The sequence below is a fragment of the Urocitellus parryii genome, chromosome 1 (genome assembly GCF_045843805.1).
Source record: "Urocitellus parryii isolate mUroPar1 chromosome 1, mUroPar1.hap1, whole genome shotgun sequence".
NCBI classification, from domain to species: Eukaryota; Metazoa; Chordata; class Mammalia; order Rodentia; family Sciuridae; genus Urocitellus; species Urocitellus parryii.
The window spans coordinates 259,518,987-259,536,009 of record NC_135531.1 but is presented as its reverse complement, the minus strand read 5'-3'; the positions used below and the strand labels follow the sequence as shown (position 1 = coordinate 259,536,009).

Below are 17,023 nucleotides of genomic sequence, written 5' to 3'. Positions count from 1 at the left end.
GGTTTACATGTAATGTTTGCACAATGATAGAATCACCTTACAACACCTTTCTCATATCCAAGTCATTAAGCAATGCATGGCTGTAGTTGGTTTTTAAAGTACCTCCAGAGACACCATCCTTGGAGAAACCAGAAAAACTAAAGCGATTTATATATAAGCCTTAAGTGGTTGTTATGTGCAAGAATTATTTTTGATTTCTTAGAGCACTAGTCTATGTGGCATTCAATTATATGTACCTTTATTAATGTCATTTATGGCTTTATAGCCTGTTGAGTGTAATTTTATGAATATGGTCATATAGCACAATGGTCAAGATCATTGTTGTCAGAGTCAAACTACTTGCAGTTAGCTCTTGGTTCTGGTGAGCTTTGCCATGCACTAGCTTTCACTTTGGGGTAAGTTATTTTACCTCTGTGTATATCAGTTGCCTTATGTTCAAAAGGAAATAATAGCATAATATAGATCTCCTTGGATTCTTCTAAGTTCCTTTATACAGAGTACCTGTCAGAGTAAGAGCTTAATAAATATTACCTATTTTATATTTACAAATAGACATAATGGAAACATGCACAATTAAAATTTGGCTTTCCCATATGATTTCAGTGCTCTCAATGAACTATAGACCCCTCCAAATTGATCTTCCACAGTGACTATTACCACTATTTTCCAGAATATCTTACAATAAAGTTAACACTGAATAGCCGATACATAGTTAAACAAATTTATAGCATCACACAGTACTGTAATTCAGTGTTGTAGTTCAAAGAAATCAAGGAAAATGTGATGCCTGACAATAGGGAAATGGATAATAAATTGTGTGTATATGTGTGTATGTTTGTATCTTATATTTGTTTATATATCTGTGAATGTTTGTATAACTTAATGCAACACCAAGAAGCAATAAACTAGATTACTTATAACAATGTGCTTGAATCTAAAAGCATAATGAATAAAACATGAAACTGCAATACACAAACTATTTATGTATTAAAAATAACACAGAACACCACTTTTAAAAATATAGATGAAACTAAATAGACATACAAGAGAGAGATAGGAAGGATATACATTAAAAACACTCTTTTAGGTACTCATGAGAACTAGGGGAATGGGATTTGGGTGGAAACTATAGAAGAATATTGATAATCATGTGCATAAATTATAGAATGTATTAGCTCTAAATTTTTCTCTATCTCAGATCCTGAAAGAGCGAAGGGGAAAAATATCACACATATTATACCCAGAAATAGATTCTGAGGTTTGGATGCAGGAAGTATTGGGGGCCAGTGTTTTTTTTTTTTTTTAATAACATCCATAAAGCACCAAGAAAAGCAGTACTGGTTGGAGGAAGAGTTAGGCTGTGGTGAAATTGCATCCTCATCTCATGGAGAGTACTGGAGCTGGAATAGCTCTTCATAATCATCAAAGGGCTATGAACTTTGTAACTCTACATCAACCAATCACTGGATGTGGATTGCCTCTTGTGAAAGGAAAAATCCCTAGCAAAGCACTTCCTTTGTGGTTGGGTTGGGTTGGATTGGGTTGGGTTATCAGTGCCTCAAGAATAATGCATCTGAGAGCCACTGGCAGCCAACACCAACACTGAGGTTATGGATATCTTGGCCCAGAAGAGGTTTCTGGGCAGCACACCATAGCTGCTATTTCATGCAAGTCTTCATGAACACACACTCAACTACATTGTTGGGACTATTTGGGGGAAATATATTTCAAATAAAGAGCAAAAAGTTTTTCATCACATTTCATTAAAATAACAGAAAGTTGACTCTTCTCAATATTCTAAATTCCTTTTAAGATCTACAGCTTCACCAACTCTCTTGAGGATCATAACTGCAATCGGAAGTGTAAGAATTACGATATTCCCTGCTGGAACAAGACAATCATATAAATCCACCTTCTTTCTCTAGAATAATGGGAAAATCATTCAAGGACAAATACAGTGAGAGATAGAATTTACTACCCCAAACATAGCTGGGTAGTAAATACATGTTTCAAGTAATTGCCTTTTTTTTTTCACCCTTGTGATGATCATCATATTTTTAATCATAAGGTGGTATTTGGGGCAGTTTATAAATATTAAGCCATTGGATCCTCAAGGGAGATATTATTCTTAATTGCTCATTCAACAGGTAAGAAAAGTGAAACACATAAATATATATTGACCAACATATTGCATCCAATAAGTGCCCAGGGTTTATTTCCAGAGTCTTATGTCTTAAACTTAGGATGCACTAAAATAACTTTATTAAAGCACATTTAAAACTCTTATTGAATTTTTTTAATATTTAGTTTTTAGTTATAGGTGGACACAATATCTTTATTTTACTTTATGTGGTGCTGAGGATCGAACCCAGTACTTCAGGCATAGGAGTCGAGTGCTCTACGTCTGAGATACAACCCTAGCCCATCTCACCGAATAGTTGAAGGAAGACATCTACTCTACCTCTTTAGTATTCTCTGTATCTATTATTGACCCACGATTTAGTATTTCAGATATATACAGTTTGCAGTTCCATTTATCATAAAATGAAAATGTAAAGCTGGGGGTAACTTCAGAGATCATTTAGGCTGATCTGTCACTTTGAAAACAGACGTGAGATGAGTTCCTGTGGTCATAAACCTAGTTAGCAATATGTCCAGGACTACTTCTACCTCACCCTGCTCATGCCATAAACGCTGCTGCTTGAAAGACTTTTCAGATGATTCAATCATAGAGCCCCCTTAGTTTCTCTTCATGCATGATTTGGATAAAATAAGTGACTACATCCAAAAAGAGGCTTTCTTCCCTTGAACATGCTCATACCTTTAGCCCTAATAGTAGTAAGCATTATAGTGTATTTTTTTTCTACAAAGATAGAATTATTTTTAGAAGGAAAGGAAGAAGAGAGGAGAGATTTTCATTTGAAGCTAGATTTCCTGAAGCTTCCTGTTATTAAGAAAGCTTCAGGTTATTAGAATGAAAACAGGAAAAAATGCACACTTGTTAACTCCAGAGATTAATGCCTGTGAGATCTGACTGCTGCTTGAAATTTTTAGCTTCACACACATATTTGATGAAATTGTCACATGGCCAATATGTGAGAAGCAAATATTTATTGTCAGAAATAGTCCAGTCTCTCTTGACTTCTGTTAGCATCCTGCCGTTGGGAAGAATACATTTTCACATCGAATGAAGACATAATAATCATGTTTTTTAGCTAGATAGCTGTGACTCAAATGCCATAAGATTGAAAAGAAGGTCATTTCCATTTGTTTATCCATAACTGATATTTTAAAATTATGTCATTTGCTGATTTTTTTTCCATAGAGAAGTTCGTGTGAGTTAATTCTAAGCAAAGATTTAAACTTTAAATTCAATTTTCACTGGATTTGCACATCAAAGTGCATTTTTGAAAATCAAAAGCAAAATTTGACTTTTCCTGCTAGTTTATAAATACTAGCTTATATATACTATATCTACTGTGATTCACATTTTAACAGGTGTGAACAAAACATAAGTGTTATGGTTTCGATGTGAAGTGTCCCCCAAAAGTTTATGGGTGAGACAATGCAAGAATTTTCAGAGTGAAATGATTTAATTATGAGAGGTATAACCCAATCAGTGGGTAATTCACTGATATGGATTACCTTGGTGGTAACTGTAGGCAGATGGGGGTGACTTGTGGGAAGTAGGTCACTGCTGGTGTGAGTTTGGACTTTATATTTTGTCTCTGGTGAGCAGAAGTTTCTCTGCTTCCTGGTTGCCACATCCTGGGCTGCTTTCCTCTGCTACACCCTTCCACCATGATGTTCTGCCTTGCCTTGGGCCCAGAGTTATGGGGTCAGTGGCCTCTGAAACAGTGAACCAAAACAGACTTTTCCTCCACTACATTGTTCTTGACAGGTCTTTTGATCACAGAGATGAAAAATGAAACAATAAGTAAGCAATCTTTGAAAATTTATTATGGCATATGAGAGGAGGTATGAAAAATGGTGAAATTATGAATAGTTTAGGTAATTGTAAATTGTGAATATTGGATAAAATCAGACTTACAGCACTTGGATCATGAAATGGGTAAAATTGCCTCTAAAACATTTACCAAAAACCCTCTTCCATGCTGTGTGATAAATAGCAGACTCTGTTATGGCAAATGTACTATTTTATTAACTCATAGAAAACATTCTGAAGCATTGAAGACTTTTAGATCTATCTTGCTCGTGACTTTTATCTTCAGTAAGTTCCTGAAATCTTTGATGTATTTATGGAGAGTGTCAAATCCCTTAATATACTCCCTAATTGTTCTTTCTCCTTATATGGCAGATTTCTCAGGTGTATCATTATTAAAATGAGATTTCAAATAGTAATAATTCTGAAATTTGTATCCATGAATTAATTATAGTTGGTAGGTTATGGGTATATATATCCCCATTTGCAAACATTTATTGGACACCCACTGTGATATATGAGCTGAGGTTTGATTTTTTTTAAAAAAAATAGGCAGTCCAAGTTAATGAGGGTAATTCTTGTCCATTCTAGGACTGTTGATATTTATCTTTGAAGCAATACTAAAAGCTTGCATGTTCTATACCTACTACATACCAAGTTACTATGTAAGTGCTTTGAGTATACTATTTAATCCTCACAACAACCTGTGGGACAGGTGCTGTTCACAGAAAGGTTAAAATAACTTGTTCAGAGTCACACATCTAGAAGATGGCCAAGCTGGGGATTGAACCAGGTGATTGACTCCAGATTCTACACCCATCCCCACTGGACCTTCTGCATACTCTGGGATCAAAGTAAGAATGGAGTCTTTAACTTACATAATTAAAATTCCTGCTAAATTACAAACAGCTCTGCAATTTAACTGGATTTTAAGTATAAATTTTTTTATAAATTAATCAACTGCATTATGTGCTAAAATTTATTGAAATCTCTTACGGTATTGTTTTTTCTTAGAAAAAAAATAAGGATCTTTCAAAGTCACAGAATGTAACTATACACATTAATTTCTCCATGCCCACATGTCCCTCTGAAGTGTTTAAGGGGGGATAGACTTAAATGTGTAGGCTCCAGAGTCCCACAGCAAGGGATCAAATCCCACTTCTAACACTCATTAGCTCCATGAGTTGGAACAAGTAAAATTGCCTTTATTAGTCTCATATTTATAATGAGATTGAAAATAGTGTGTATTTCATAGGATTATTTTAACTAACCAAAGTAGAAGCATTCTGTTGGTGCCGGCTGTGTCCCAAATTCTGGTCAATGTTAGCTGTGGTATATAGGCAGGTACCCTACCTGGCCTGGCTTGGTCATGGGAGCTGCTCTGGGGTAGAGAAGATTTCTCTTCCTACTAGTACAACATCTCTCTACCATAATGAATGGTTTTTTGTGATTATTCCTCAAACTTCCAGGGACTTCATTCAGTTTATATTTATTATTTCTTCTTCAAGCAACTGTCTGCCTCCTTAGTGCATCACACTTTTAATCTTAAGAGGGATTTCATTTTGAAAGAATCTAGCAGAAAATGTGACCTTAATGAGATCTTTCAGTAAGAAAATTTTGTCTTAATGACTTGTTTTGTGAAGTAACCTTTTAAGAAAAATCCAAAGACTATTCAACCTTCTAATTCTAGGTGTTAAAGTGGGCCAAAAGTGGCAGTCATATTAAAGATTTGAAAGTATGTCTCTGCACAATGATATTTTTTAGTTACAAAGCAACTGTTCAAACCTTTTTAGATGGTTTGGTAATGATATGCAGTTCTGTTTTCTTTTTTTAAATTGCTATTAATGATGACCAGGTTGGTGAAGAAAATTATATAGACCGGTAATTGGATTGAATTCTTGTTATTATGAAGAAATTACTTTTTCTGGACAAATGGTATGAAGGTTAAAGATAGTGTATCACCTACTGAAGTTTTGCATATGGAATACCAAAGAACTATTAGAATTTTGGAAATTTTGTTTGTATTGTGGAATGTCATTACAGTATCTTTGTTTGGGCCACTATGAAAAAATACAAAACTGAGTAACTTAAAAACAACAGATTTTTTTTTTTTTATAATGCTGGAGGCTAGCAAGTCCAAGGTCAAGTTGCCCACCAATTTGGTGTCTGGTGTGGACCCTCTTCCTGATTGCTTATAGGACTGAAAAAGCTAAGGATCTCTCTGAGGTCATTCATACCATTCTTAAGGGCTCTCAAAATCCTTATCATTTTAGGGTAGGATTTCAACAGATGAATTTGGAAGGGGCACTAACATTCATACCATTGTAGTATCTTACGTTTCTTGCAGAATGTTAGTTCTCTGTTGGTAAAATATATATTACTATTCTTGTACATGTTTAAGAAACAAATTGCTTTTCTATTACAATGCTATTTAGTTCAAGGAATCATTACCCACCTAAATTACAAAGTCTAAAAAAAATTCTCAGTTTACTTGTCCTTCATTTTTCAATTAGTTACCAAGGATGATCATTTTATTTTGCAAAAACACCTTGGAATTATCCTCTCTGTAGTATTCCTTCTAGCCTAGTTTAGAAGACTCATACTCATTATGAGCCAGAGTATCATAAATGATACGAGCAAACTTCCTGAAAAGTAATTGCTAAGATCCTGGCAAACTAGATATCAGATGTCCTAAATGGTGCTCAGCTAGAGAGAGTGAGTGACTCCCTGCCCTGTGCGGAGACTCAGTTTAAAAAGTCTGAAAGTGGATGTAACTCATGGACTGCCAGCTTTCAAACCGTTTGAACTTTACATCATTGTCAGTTTTCTTCTGTACTGTGGCTACATTTGTGGCTAATCCATCCTCTGGTTCTGGCATCAGAGGAATGTTTTCAAGATTCTAGTGCAAATTGGATCACTCCCGTTTTATAACAGCTTTCTCATTACTGAGATGTCTACTGTATAAAACAAAACTCAAAGTTCTCTCCCTTGACGTGTAAGGGGCCCTTCTTGGATCTGGCCTGTTTGTATCTTTTCCATCTCACTGCTTATCTCTACCCCTCTCTCATGTACTGTGACCCAGAAATACAGAATTATATAGCTTTATCCAAGTACACAGCTTACTGAGGTCCATGCTTGTTCTTTCTGCCTGCAGTTTTGTTCTCTAAACCTTACTTAGGTGTGGGAACCTTTCCTCGAAAGCACACTTGCTAAGCAATACTAAAAAAAATTCTCAGAATACAGCTGTCCTTAAATGCCTTGCACGTATCACGGCAATTCATTTGAGTTTTTATTCCATATCTTCCCACTTCATTAATTAGCATTTGTCTTCCTTTAATGCATACGCCTTACCTGACTCCCTGTTGTCTCCCCAGAGTCTTGCAGTATTGGGGAACATTGTATGTGTTAAGACATGTATGGACCTAGCTTAACTTGTGGCCAACACACTTTCTATATTCTGATGTGCAGGTGTTAAGAAACAGAATGATGGATGCTTTGTGGACATTTCTTAAAGGGACAAATAATTTAGGGAGACATAAAAATACTCTATCTCCAAAGTGATAGATTTATTTATTTTTGATTCTGAGTCATATAAGGGTTATACATGCTCAGATTCACCTTATTTTAGGAAATTTCAATGGTGTATACTCAAAGAGAAAGTACTATGTAGGAAAGAGGGCAAAAATTCCATAAATATCATTTGTGGGTTGATTTCAGAAAACACTAATACATATGATGTCACCTAACTGTTGACTGATTGGCCCATAGCAGGTGGCATCTCCATCTCCACCAGTTGTATTTAATGGGCATTTATATAGAGTTTGGTCCATGATGCTGTTTGAAGCAATCTTCTCTTTACACTGCATCAGGTATACAGTTCATAATTTTTTGACCTATGTGATTTATGTGTCTGTTTTCCACAGCTTTTGTTTTGGTATCAGAAACCATTAATCCTTCAAAGTCCTGCAGTTGTAATGTTAACCGCCAACAGCATTGATTTGCAATTGGCATGAGAGTATGCTGCAACCACTGTATAATTCTGATCTATTTGTGAATGATGACTTTTTTTGACAATGAAATTGTTGACTATAGAATTTTCCTTAATACTTTAATAAAAGTACATTCACTCTAATCTAAGTTATGCCCCTGAGTTGAATGTCTTGCTTTTACATGAAATTTTTAATTAAGAGTAGTGTTTAATAGCTCTAAGTCTCCCCACCACTGAGGTACAATTAATAAACTAATTATTACTAGTATGGATCACTACTTTTATGAATTCACATAGATATTAATATATATTTTATATAAATAACATGTGTATGTATGTATGGGGGAGTCAGCTATTATATCTTGTTAGCAATCAGCAATGGATTTTATTTTTGATTTCTTTCTAAGGTTTTGAAGATAACATGTTAAAGTCTAATTGTGATTCTTTATGAGCTGTGTAATTTAACCTGTGGGTTCTTATAATAACAACTAATGTCACAGAAGCTTTTTAAAAAATTATATACTTTCAAGATCCCAAGGGTATACTTCATCCTGTGCATACATAATAAGAATAATATCCTTCTTCAGTCTTAATAGAATCTGTGATGGAGATTCTGGAACCATTAAGGCCCAAATGAAATATTTTTAAAAATTATTGAGATGTATTTATTTTGAGAGAGTGTGCAAGGCAAAATGACATTAAGCTGAAGCTATGGATAAAAAATGGTGAGGAATATGTAGGTCAGTACAAGTATATGTGAGCTGACCTGCTAAGACACCTACACACCTCATAAACGAAGGGATTTCAAACGGGTATCTGGTCTCTGAGGAGAACAATCTGACATTCAGTTCATAGTCAGGCGATTCAGTTTACTTTAGACGACTTTAGGAGGAAAGGCAAAAAGATAGCTGCTCCGCTCCCCAAAGTTTTCTTTAATTGTGAAAATATTTCAGAATACTAGTTTCACTTAAAAAACAAAAAGAAACACTTTCAATTAAATGCTAAGAGATTCCTTCTTAGAATATGGAAAAAGCTGGGCATTAAATAACCAACTTAGTGGATTTTGATGTTTTTCAGGGAATGATGTACCTAGAAGAAAGACGGCTTGTTCATCGGGACTTGGCAGCTCGAAATGTGTTAGTGAAATCTCCAAACCATGTGAAAATCACAGATTTTGGACTAGCCAGACTCTTGGAAGGAGATGAAAAAGAGTATAATGCGGATGGAGGAAAGGTAGGTATCTTTTTGAAAACAATATTGATTGAAAATACAGTATGGTATCATTTTATCTTCTTTTATTTATTTATTTTTTTAGGAAGAAACCAGTTAGCCTGAGGTTTAGGAGATTATAACCCAGTTCTATCACTTGTCCTTATTCCTGCTCTGGGTCAAATATATATATATATAAATATTTTGCAATGATAGGCTTCCAAGTGCTTAACATTGATTTTTTTTTTACCCTAAATGCTTATATGCCTGCTACATTCAAATCTTATCAAAAGGTGAAATAGCAAAAAAAAAAAAAAAAATCTTCCGTTTTGAGGCTTATCTGGCTTTCTTTGATTTTTAAGAACATATTTTGACTTTTCACTACCAAATTGCAGTAGTTTGGGACCTCAGCTTTGAAGTTCACTACAAGATTGCACAGGAGAAAAAGTCTATAAATCACATGACTTCACTTGTCTTAAGAACATACAGCTGTAAGATTTGTCTAAAGCAAGATTCATTACAGCTTTAAATGCCTGGTAACCATTAAGTCTTTATCAAGCCACCTGTGATTTAAACTTACTTCCTTAACACAATGTCTGTAGTCCATAAACTCAGTTAACTCCTTGCCCATAGGGAAATCATTTTCAATGTGTCTCCTGTTCCCTTTCACTGAATACCATGATTCTGTCATGGAGTTACCTTGATGTCACCTTGGTGAGCAGCCAACCTCATGATTTCAAAGGCCTATTTAGTTTTAAGCTTTCAACTGCGAAGTAGAAGTGTTTGTCTTTATTCCATAGAATCTAATTATATTCCCAGACATATAATGCTGCCCTTCAGGTTGAAATGCATTCTGCTGACCCATCAACAGCAGAGTATGTGGGTTGAGTTGTTTTTCTTGTAGTGATGATGGATTTGTGCTGATCCTCTCACTTTTTTGTTTTTTTTTAATATACGAGTTCCTGTTTTGAAACGGTACAGATTTTCAGTACTGGCTAACCCAGACAAGGGAGGTCATTTGCTGGGGAACAAAGCAAAGCTAACTTTGAAATTCATGATTTTAAACAATTTAGTGACCGACTTACATAAGAGAGGAAGAGGTAAGTGTAGAAAGGATTTACTGTATTCCTAGCTCAAATTATGTCTGGAGTGAAAAGGAATAATTGAAAATGTAAGACATCCCATTTTTTAAGAAAAAATATAACATGGACACATTTTTAAGAGGCACACATATTAGAGGTTGGATTTGGTATGTGGGTCATAATATGAATTTATAACTAGTAAAGTAAGAAACTTATTTTAACTTTAACTCATAACTAATAAGAAAGTTGTCCCTATTTTATTATTTTACTTTTTTATTATATGTTTCAGTCAGCTTTGTTCATTGCTGTGACCAAAGATCTAACAAGAACAATTTTAAGGAGGAAAAGTTTAGTTGGGGCCTTGTAGTTACAGAGGTCTCAATTCATAGGTGACTGACTCCATTTCTTGGGGCCTGACATGAGGCAGAAAATCATGGTGGATGCATGTGGTAGAGGAAAGCACCTGGGAACATGGCACCAGGAAGGAGGACGAGAGGAAGAGAGGAAGAGAGGAAGAGAGACAGACAGACAGACAGACAGACAGACAGAGACCACGCACTCTGCTCAACAGGGACAAAATATAAACCACAAAGACATGCCCTAGGGACCCACTCTCCCTAGCCACACTCTACCAGCCTTCAGTTACCATCCAATTAATCCTTGATTTATTGCCTAAATCAGTAGATTAACACACTGATTATGTTAAGGCTTTTATAACCCAATTATTTCATCTCTAAACACTTTTGCATTGACTGACACATGAGCTTTTGGGGGCTACCTCATATTTAAACCTGTATATGAAGCTTTCTTTAAAAAAATAAATACAATACTTTAGGGACAATTTCACAGAATCTTTGAATTAATTCACTTTGTAAATTTCAATCCATTTTTCTCACTATCTTGAAAAATAACGTATTAAAATTTATATCTATAAACACACAAAGAATATAATTGATCAAGTTCAGAGCTTCAGATTTAGTATGTATATAAATTGCATTTTTATATAAAACTTTCACTTCTTATTTCTTTACAGATGCCAATTAAATGGATGGCACTGGAGTGTATACATTATAGAAAATTCACCCACCAGAGTGATGTTTGGAGCTATGGTAAATAAATCTTCCTTATGAATTAAGGTTTTTAAGCCAAAAATAAATACATTCAGTTCATGTAAAATATCCTAAGTCAAAGTATTTTATTGTGTTAAAACTATCTATTTATAGGCCTCATTTCCTAAAGAAGTTAACTTATTTAAAAATGCAAAAGAAAAATACGGTAAAGAGAGTACTTTTTATTTTTTTATTTTTTAATTACATGGTCTTCTAAAATGGAAAATGTAGATATCTCTGCCATCAGCTCTGGTTTGGTAGCAACTGTCTGATCATTTTTACTGAAAACAAACACAAAAACAAAACTTGGCCAATTTTAGTTTAGGGATAATTTCACAGAATCTCATGGTGTTAATTTTCAACAATTCTTGAAAATATAATTCTGAATGCAAAGAATGTTGAAGGACAAAATAAAAAGAATGAAAGCTTTTTGTTTTCCTTTTTGCTATGGGAATTTCTGTTCTATGGTAGAAAATTTAGAGATTATGGTCATAACAATTAACAATTACTGAAAACAGAGGTAAGAGAGAAGACTTCTAATTGCAACTTCAGTTTTAATTTACAAACAACTTTTGGAGTAATAGAAACATTATAGAGTGAATAATATGAATTTGTAAAGATTGATATTTATAATTAGAACATTTCTTTCATTGTGTTTAACTCAGTGGTTATGATGAGCTCTTCAGCATCTATCTGGCTCCTTACAACTTGGTCTGCTTACCACTTAGCAAGAGTTAAGGACTTTTCTGAGTTTGGATATGACATAAAAATAGCATTTATTTAAAATAAAAAGCACCAAAATGCCTTTTTAAATAAAAAGTGTAATGGTGGGATTTAAAGATCTGGTACAATTTGTTTTACTCAAATTTAAGCTTACTTTTAAGTTTTCATTAAAAATAAAATATTTAGACCATTTAATTACTAAAGAACTCACAACTCTTCTGTAGAAAAGAAATTCATTATTCCTAAAAAACTACTTAAGACAGTTCAATAAAATGTGTCTCCCCTGTGTATGCCATAGGAAGTATGTAAATTTCAAAAAGACTGCACATATTCTACTTTTCTTAGAAGTATAAATGTGTGTTTGAAGTTTAGGCAAATATAAAGAAAAGCCTGGCAAAACTTAGTAGATATGCTACTTAACTGCAAGTGATAGATAGAAAAGCAAATCTATCACATATATGATAGACATTTTATATAATGCAGATTAGCATACAGATTATTATTTATGTATTACATGATAGCATAAATACATGATCTGGATAGATTTATAAATTATGTATCACAGAAGATTTATGTATATTCTTATGTATATTAGTATAATATACACATAGGCTTTTTTCTTTCTATTTCTTTTCTTTTTGTACTTTATTTTCCATGAATTAGATGTGATAATTTGCTGGAGGCAAATTTTAAATGATATTAAAATAAGCCAACAAAAAATGTTGGCAGAACTGTCATAATTTTAATAATAAAGTGTGTCTTTGAAGAAAATCCTGTTACTTGGGCTGTACTAGTTTTCTGCATGTTATGTTTCTAAAAATCTCACGTTGTTTAGTAAAAATGAAGAAGTGGAGATACAGTATTCTGTTATGAAACACAGCTCAGGTCATCAATACATATTCATTAGGCACTTTAAGATTCTTATGATATATCATAAGTGATTGCAAAAGGCATAGAAGGCAGAGAAAGCTACATAATCTTGTTTATAGTACTCCTTTATGGGAAATTATCACTGGCTGCATCTTTATATTTATAAAAATGTGCATCAGCTATGATGATATATATATATCTTCAGGTGATGGAGCTGCAGTATATGTTTTTAAGCTGTTTCTGATTGAATTTTTCTGAGATTATCCTTTTCCATGAAGCCATCCTTATTTAACACTTATTTTGTCATCACTCTACCAAGAAAGGATTGGATTGTTCTTATAAGTAGGGGTTTGAGTTTCAGCTTTTATGTTTGTATATTTGCTTCTGTCAATTATATATTTTTATTTGTAATTGCTGTGCAGTTTGCTTTTGTTGTAAGTTCTGATAGAGATGTGAGAGTATCTATTCTGACTTTTATAACTGCCTACCTGAGTTAATAAAATGTAATCATCAAATGCATATTATATGAGTATGACTAACTAGAAATGTACAACCATTCATTCCAGTTGGCAGCAGAGAAGAAAACATAGCCTTACCTAATGGATTTTTAAAATGTATCTGTCTGTACGCATCAATCAAACTCAGGTTGTAATATTATTGTGCCCACCTATTTACAATTTAAAAATCTTTATCCCTAAGAAAAATGTAACTTTAAGTATGTGGTTGCTTATTATATCATAAGAAAGAGTTCTTTAGTATACATATTATTGCCTGAATCAGAATTACTATTGTTATCAAAACAAGTTCTTTGAATGCTTTTAGTATATTTTTTCCAGAGGAATCAGTGTCTATAGTGACTCAAGAAAGTAATTTCATTATTCAAAGAATAAACTATTCTTGATTACTTTCCATTTTTGGGATGCCTATTTTTTATGTATTATATCTTACATATGAATTGATCCCTGCATTTTGGTTCTCATGTGATAAATGACTTAATATGCTTTATTCTACTTTTTTTCTTTGTTAGTGAAAAGGTGAGCCACAGTTCTTTACTGTGGCATAATAAAATTATTCTAAAATCTTTGCTTAACTAACTGTTAAGGCTTTTATAGAAAAGGGCTAAATTTTGAGATTTAAAAATCAATTTCAATTTTTCCTGAAATCATTTTTATTTGATGAGCTGAACACATATTTATACAATAAATAAATTGTATTCTGAGCTGTAACATAACTTGGGTCAGCAAACATGAGCATTATTTATCAGTAGAAATGGGAATAGATTCTACATTCTGACATCAACTCTAAATCACCTCTACTAGGCATTAACATTAAAAATTCCGAAACAATAATAAGAGAATCAAATTCTCCCACAAAGATTTTAGCACTTAGTAAATGCAGGAATCTGAAGAACCTTCTTTAACTTTCTTTGGATTGACCTTTAGGGAGCATTCTTTTGCCACTTGACATATTGCTTGTTTGTTTGAATTATGTTGTCAGTATGCTTATGGAAGAATTTTATCTCCAATTTAGGAGTCACTATATGGGAACTGATGACCTTTGGAGGGAAACCCTATGATGGAATTCCAACTCGAGAAATTCCTGATTTATTAGAGAAAGGAGAACGTTTGCCTCAACCTCCCATCTGCACCATTGACGTTTACATGGTCATGGTCAAATGTAAGAGTGTGAAATAATTTTATAGTCATTATCACTGTTCTTAATAAAATAATAGTAGAGAGTATACTAGAGTATAATGTTTCTCTGTATTGGAGAACAGAACAGTTGAAAAATCACTGATGGAGCATGTAAACACCTGTTTGCTGTAATTATTAATATACAGTAATATTATGCTTCCCTACTGTGAAGTCAAAGTTAGATGACTCTAAGTATTCTTAAATCTTATAATTTTCAGAACTACCTACCATAAAAAAATATAATTAGTTACAACGTTGTTAGTGGTAACATTAATGTTAGTGATCTTTAAGGGAGTATGTCAAACTAAAATTAATGATCTAAACAAAGAAAGCTTGAAACTGATAGTTTAAAAAATGAATTAAATCGAAATAGGTTTGTCAGTTTTTTTAGTCAGAGCAAATTATCCAAGTAGGGTGGGAAGTAGAAGAAATGTCTCTACATTCAGCTAAAATGATTAGGAATGTTTATTTTTATCAACTTGATCATCTGTTTACATCAAACTCTTACTTTTCTTTCCCCTTACTATGCCCCAGACACATATGTATTATAAATGTGTTCTGGAAGTCTAGGCCCTTAATTTAAATAGAATTAGGGAAGTCTCTGGAGTTCCAGACTTAATTTAAGTGAGATTAACAGGAATAGTCTCTCTTGCATAATCTGGGGTTTTCCCCCTTTGAAATACACAGTGTTAGCAAAGGAACCAACTGGTGAAGGTGAATAAGCACCTTATTAATAAGAGACTTTGGACCCAGGTCTACTCAAATTTATATTCATGACATGCATGATGCATTCTGACAGTGAGGCAAGAAATAAAAACTGTTCTTTACAGTTCAGGTCAGCATGCCCTTTTTTCTAAGCACAGTTCTATTTACTCAATATTTAGAGAGGACCACATATCTTACACTGAAGTTAATCTTTTTTGGCTCTAAGAGTTCCATAAATAACTATTTTTTTTTCATGAACATCTCAGTAATAATAAGCATTTCTTTAAAATGAATATATAGAAAATGTACAGTGTTTGAGTTTTGTTAAGAAAGAAAAAAAGTAGGTGATATCAATGATACATAAAACGATACCCAAAGGATTCCCAGAACAGGAATAAAAATTGAACCCCAGAATAGGAGAAACAGTTTTTATAGTTTTATTCAATCAAACATGGCTTGGTAAATGTCCAGAGAAGAAAGTATTAAAACATGCAAGCATTATATAATTTGATCCCATAACCAGAATAGGAGATGATTTAGATACTCTGATGAAATGATGTAAAATTAGGCAAAATTTTTACCTTATTAAGCAAACTCTATTGGGAATTTTACCTCCCCCCACCCCAGGAATTTTAATACTTTAAAAGAGAATCATTTGACAAAAAAAAAAAAAAAATCAAGGAAAGCTGATGCTTTTATTCTTGTCATATCATCCTCTAAATAGCATCTAGAAAGATAAGACCCATTTTATCTAGACTCCCATATAAATAATAATGTATACCTTAGAAACTGCTGGTAGTATTTTTATGCAGGAAAGGTTAGTACTAAGATAAGCTAATGATTATTGCTGGACAAACATTACCAATATTTTACATTCTTTCTTTTTCCCCACCAGGAAAAAGTGGCACAAAAGTTACTTTCAGTTCCCTTTTCCTCTCTCTGTTCAGTGATCAGTATTGCACCAAATGTTTTCTCTCTTGTCATTCCTGATACAAAATGATAAATTATATTCCAATCACCTCTTCTATAATCATCAAAGTTTCAAAAAATTATCTCCACACCCAAAACAACAACAAAAATCTGATTTTCCATAGCTTCTCATAGTTAGTCTGCATTCTGTTTTCTAAGAAGAAAATAAAAATTTTAAATATTTCATCTGATATTTTATAGTATATGACAGTAAATGATGAGTATCAACAAACTGAGTTCTTTCACTAGCCTCCTTCATTTTTCAGATCATTATTATTAAAACAATATTTTTCACACTTTAGCCTATATTTTCACAAAATTTAAATGTCACTGCTTTTTTCAAATATGGATATGCTGACAATTTTATTGTGTGTAAATTTCCAGGCTGGATGATTGACGCTGATAGTAGACCTAAATTTAAGGAGCTGGCTGCCGAATTTTCAAGGATGGCTCGAGATCCTCAAAGATATCTTGTTATTCAGGTTAGTACACTTGACTTTGTTTTTAAGAATATCCCCCTGGCAAATGTACTGCAAAATATGACAATCTCAACTTTAGTGCTCCAGACCACTAACATTAATTGTATTATGGTGTGAAACAACTTATACAAAAGAACTCTTTACCTGATATCAGATCCATCTCTCAGAGCTTTCCCCTAGTGCTCTAATAAATGCTATTGAACAGCCAATTGATTATGATGACCCATATATGTAAAAGGGTCTTATCCTCAG

The 17,023-nt window shown here is 33.4% G+C and overlaps 1 protein-coding gene across 1 annotated transcript in view; it reads left to right on the top strand.

The window, feature by feature from the left end:
- Erbb4 (erb-b2 receptor tyrosine kinase 4) overlaps positions 1 to 17,023 on the top strand; it is a 1,044,475-nt gene that overhangs the window by 988,977 nt on the left and 38,475 nt on the right. The window contains exons 21-24 of the mRNA XM_077799365.1: positions 9,009 to 9,164; positions 11,256 to 11,331; positions 14,455 to 14,601; positions 16,677 to 16,774. Of these exons, the coding sequence (XP_077655491.1) occupies positions 9,009 to 9,164; positions 11,256 to 11,331; positions 14,455 to 14,601; positions 16,677 to 16,774 (477 nt within the window). The remainder of the gene's footprint in view (positions 1 to 9,008; positions 9,165 to 11,255; positions 11,332 to 14,454; positions 14,602 to 16,676; positions 16,775 to 17,023) is intronic.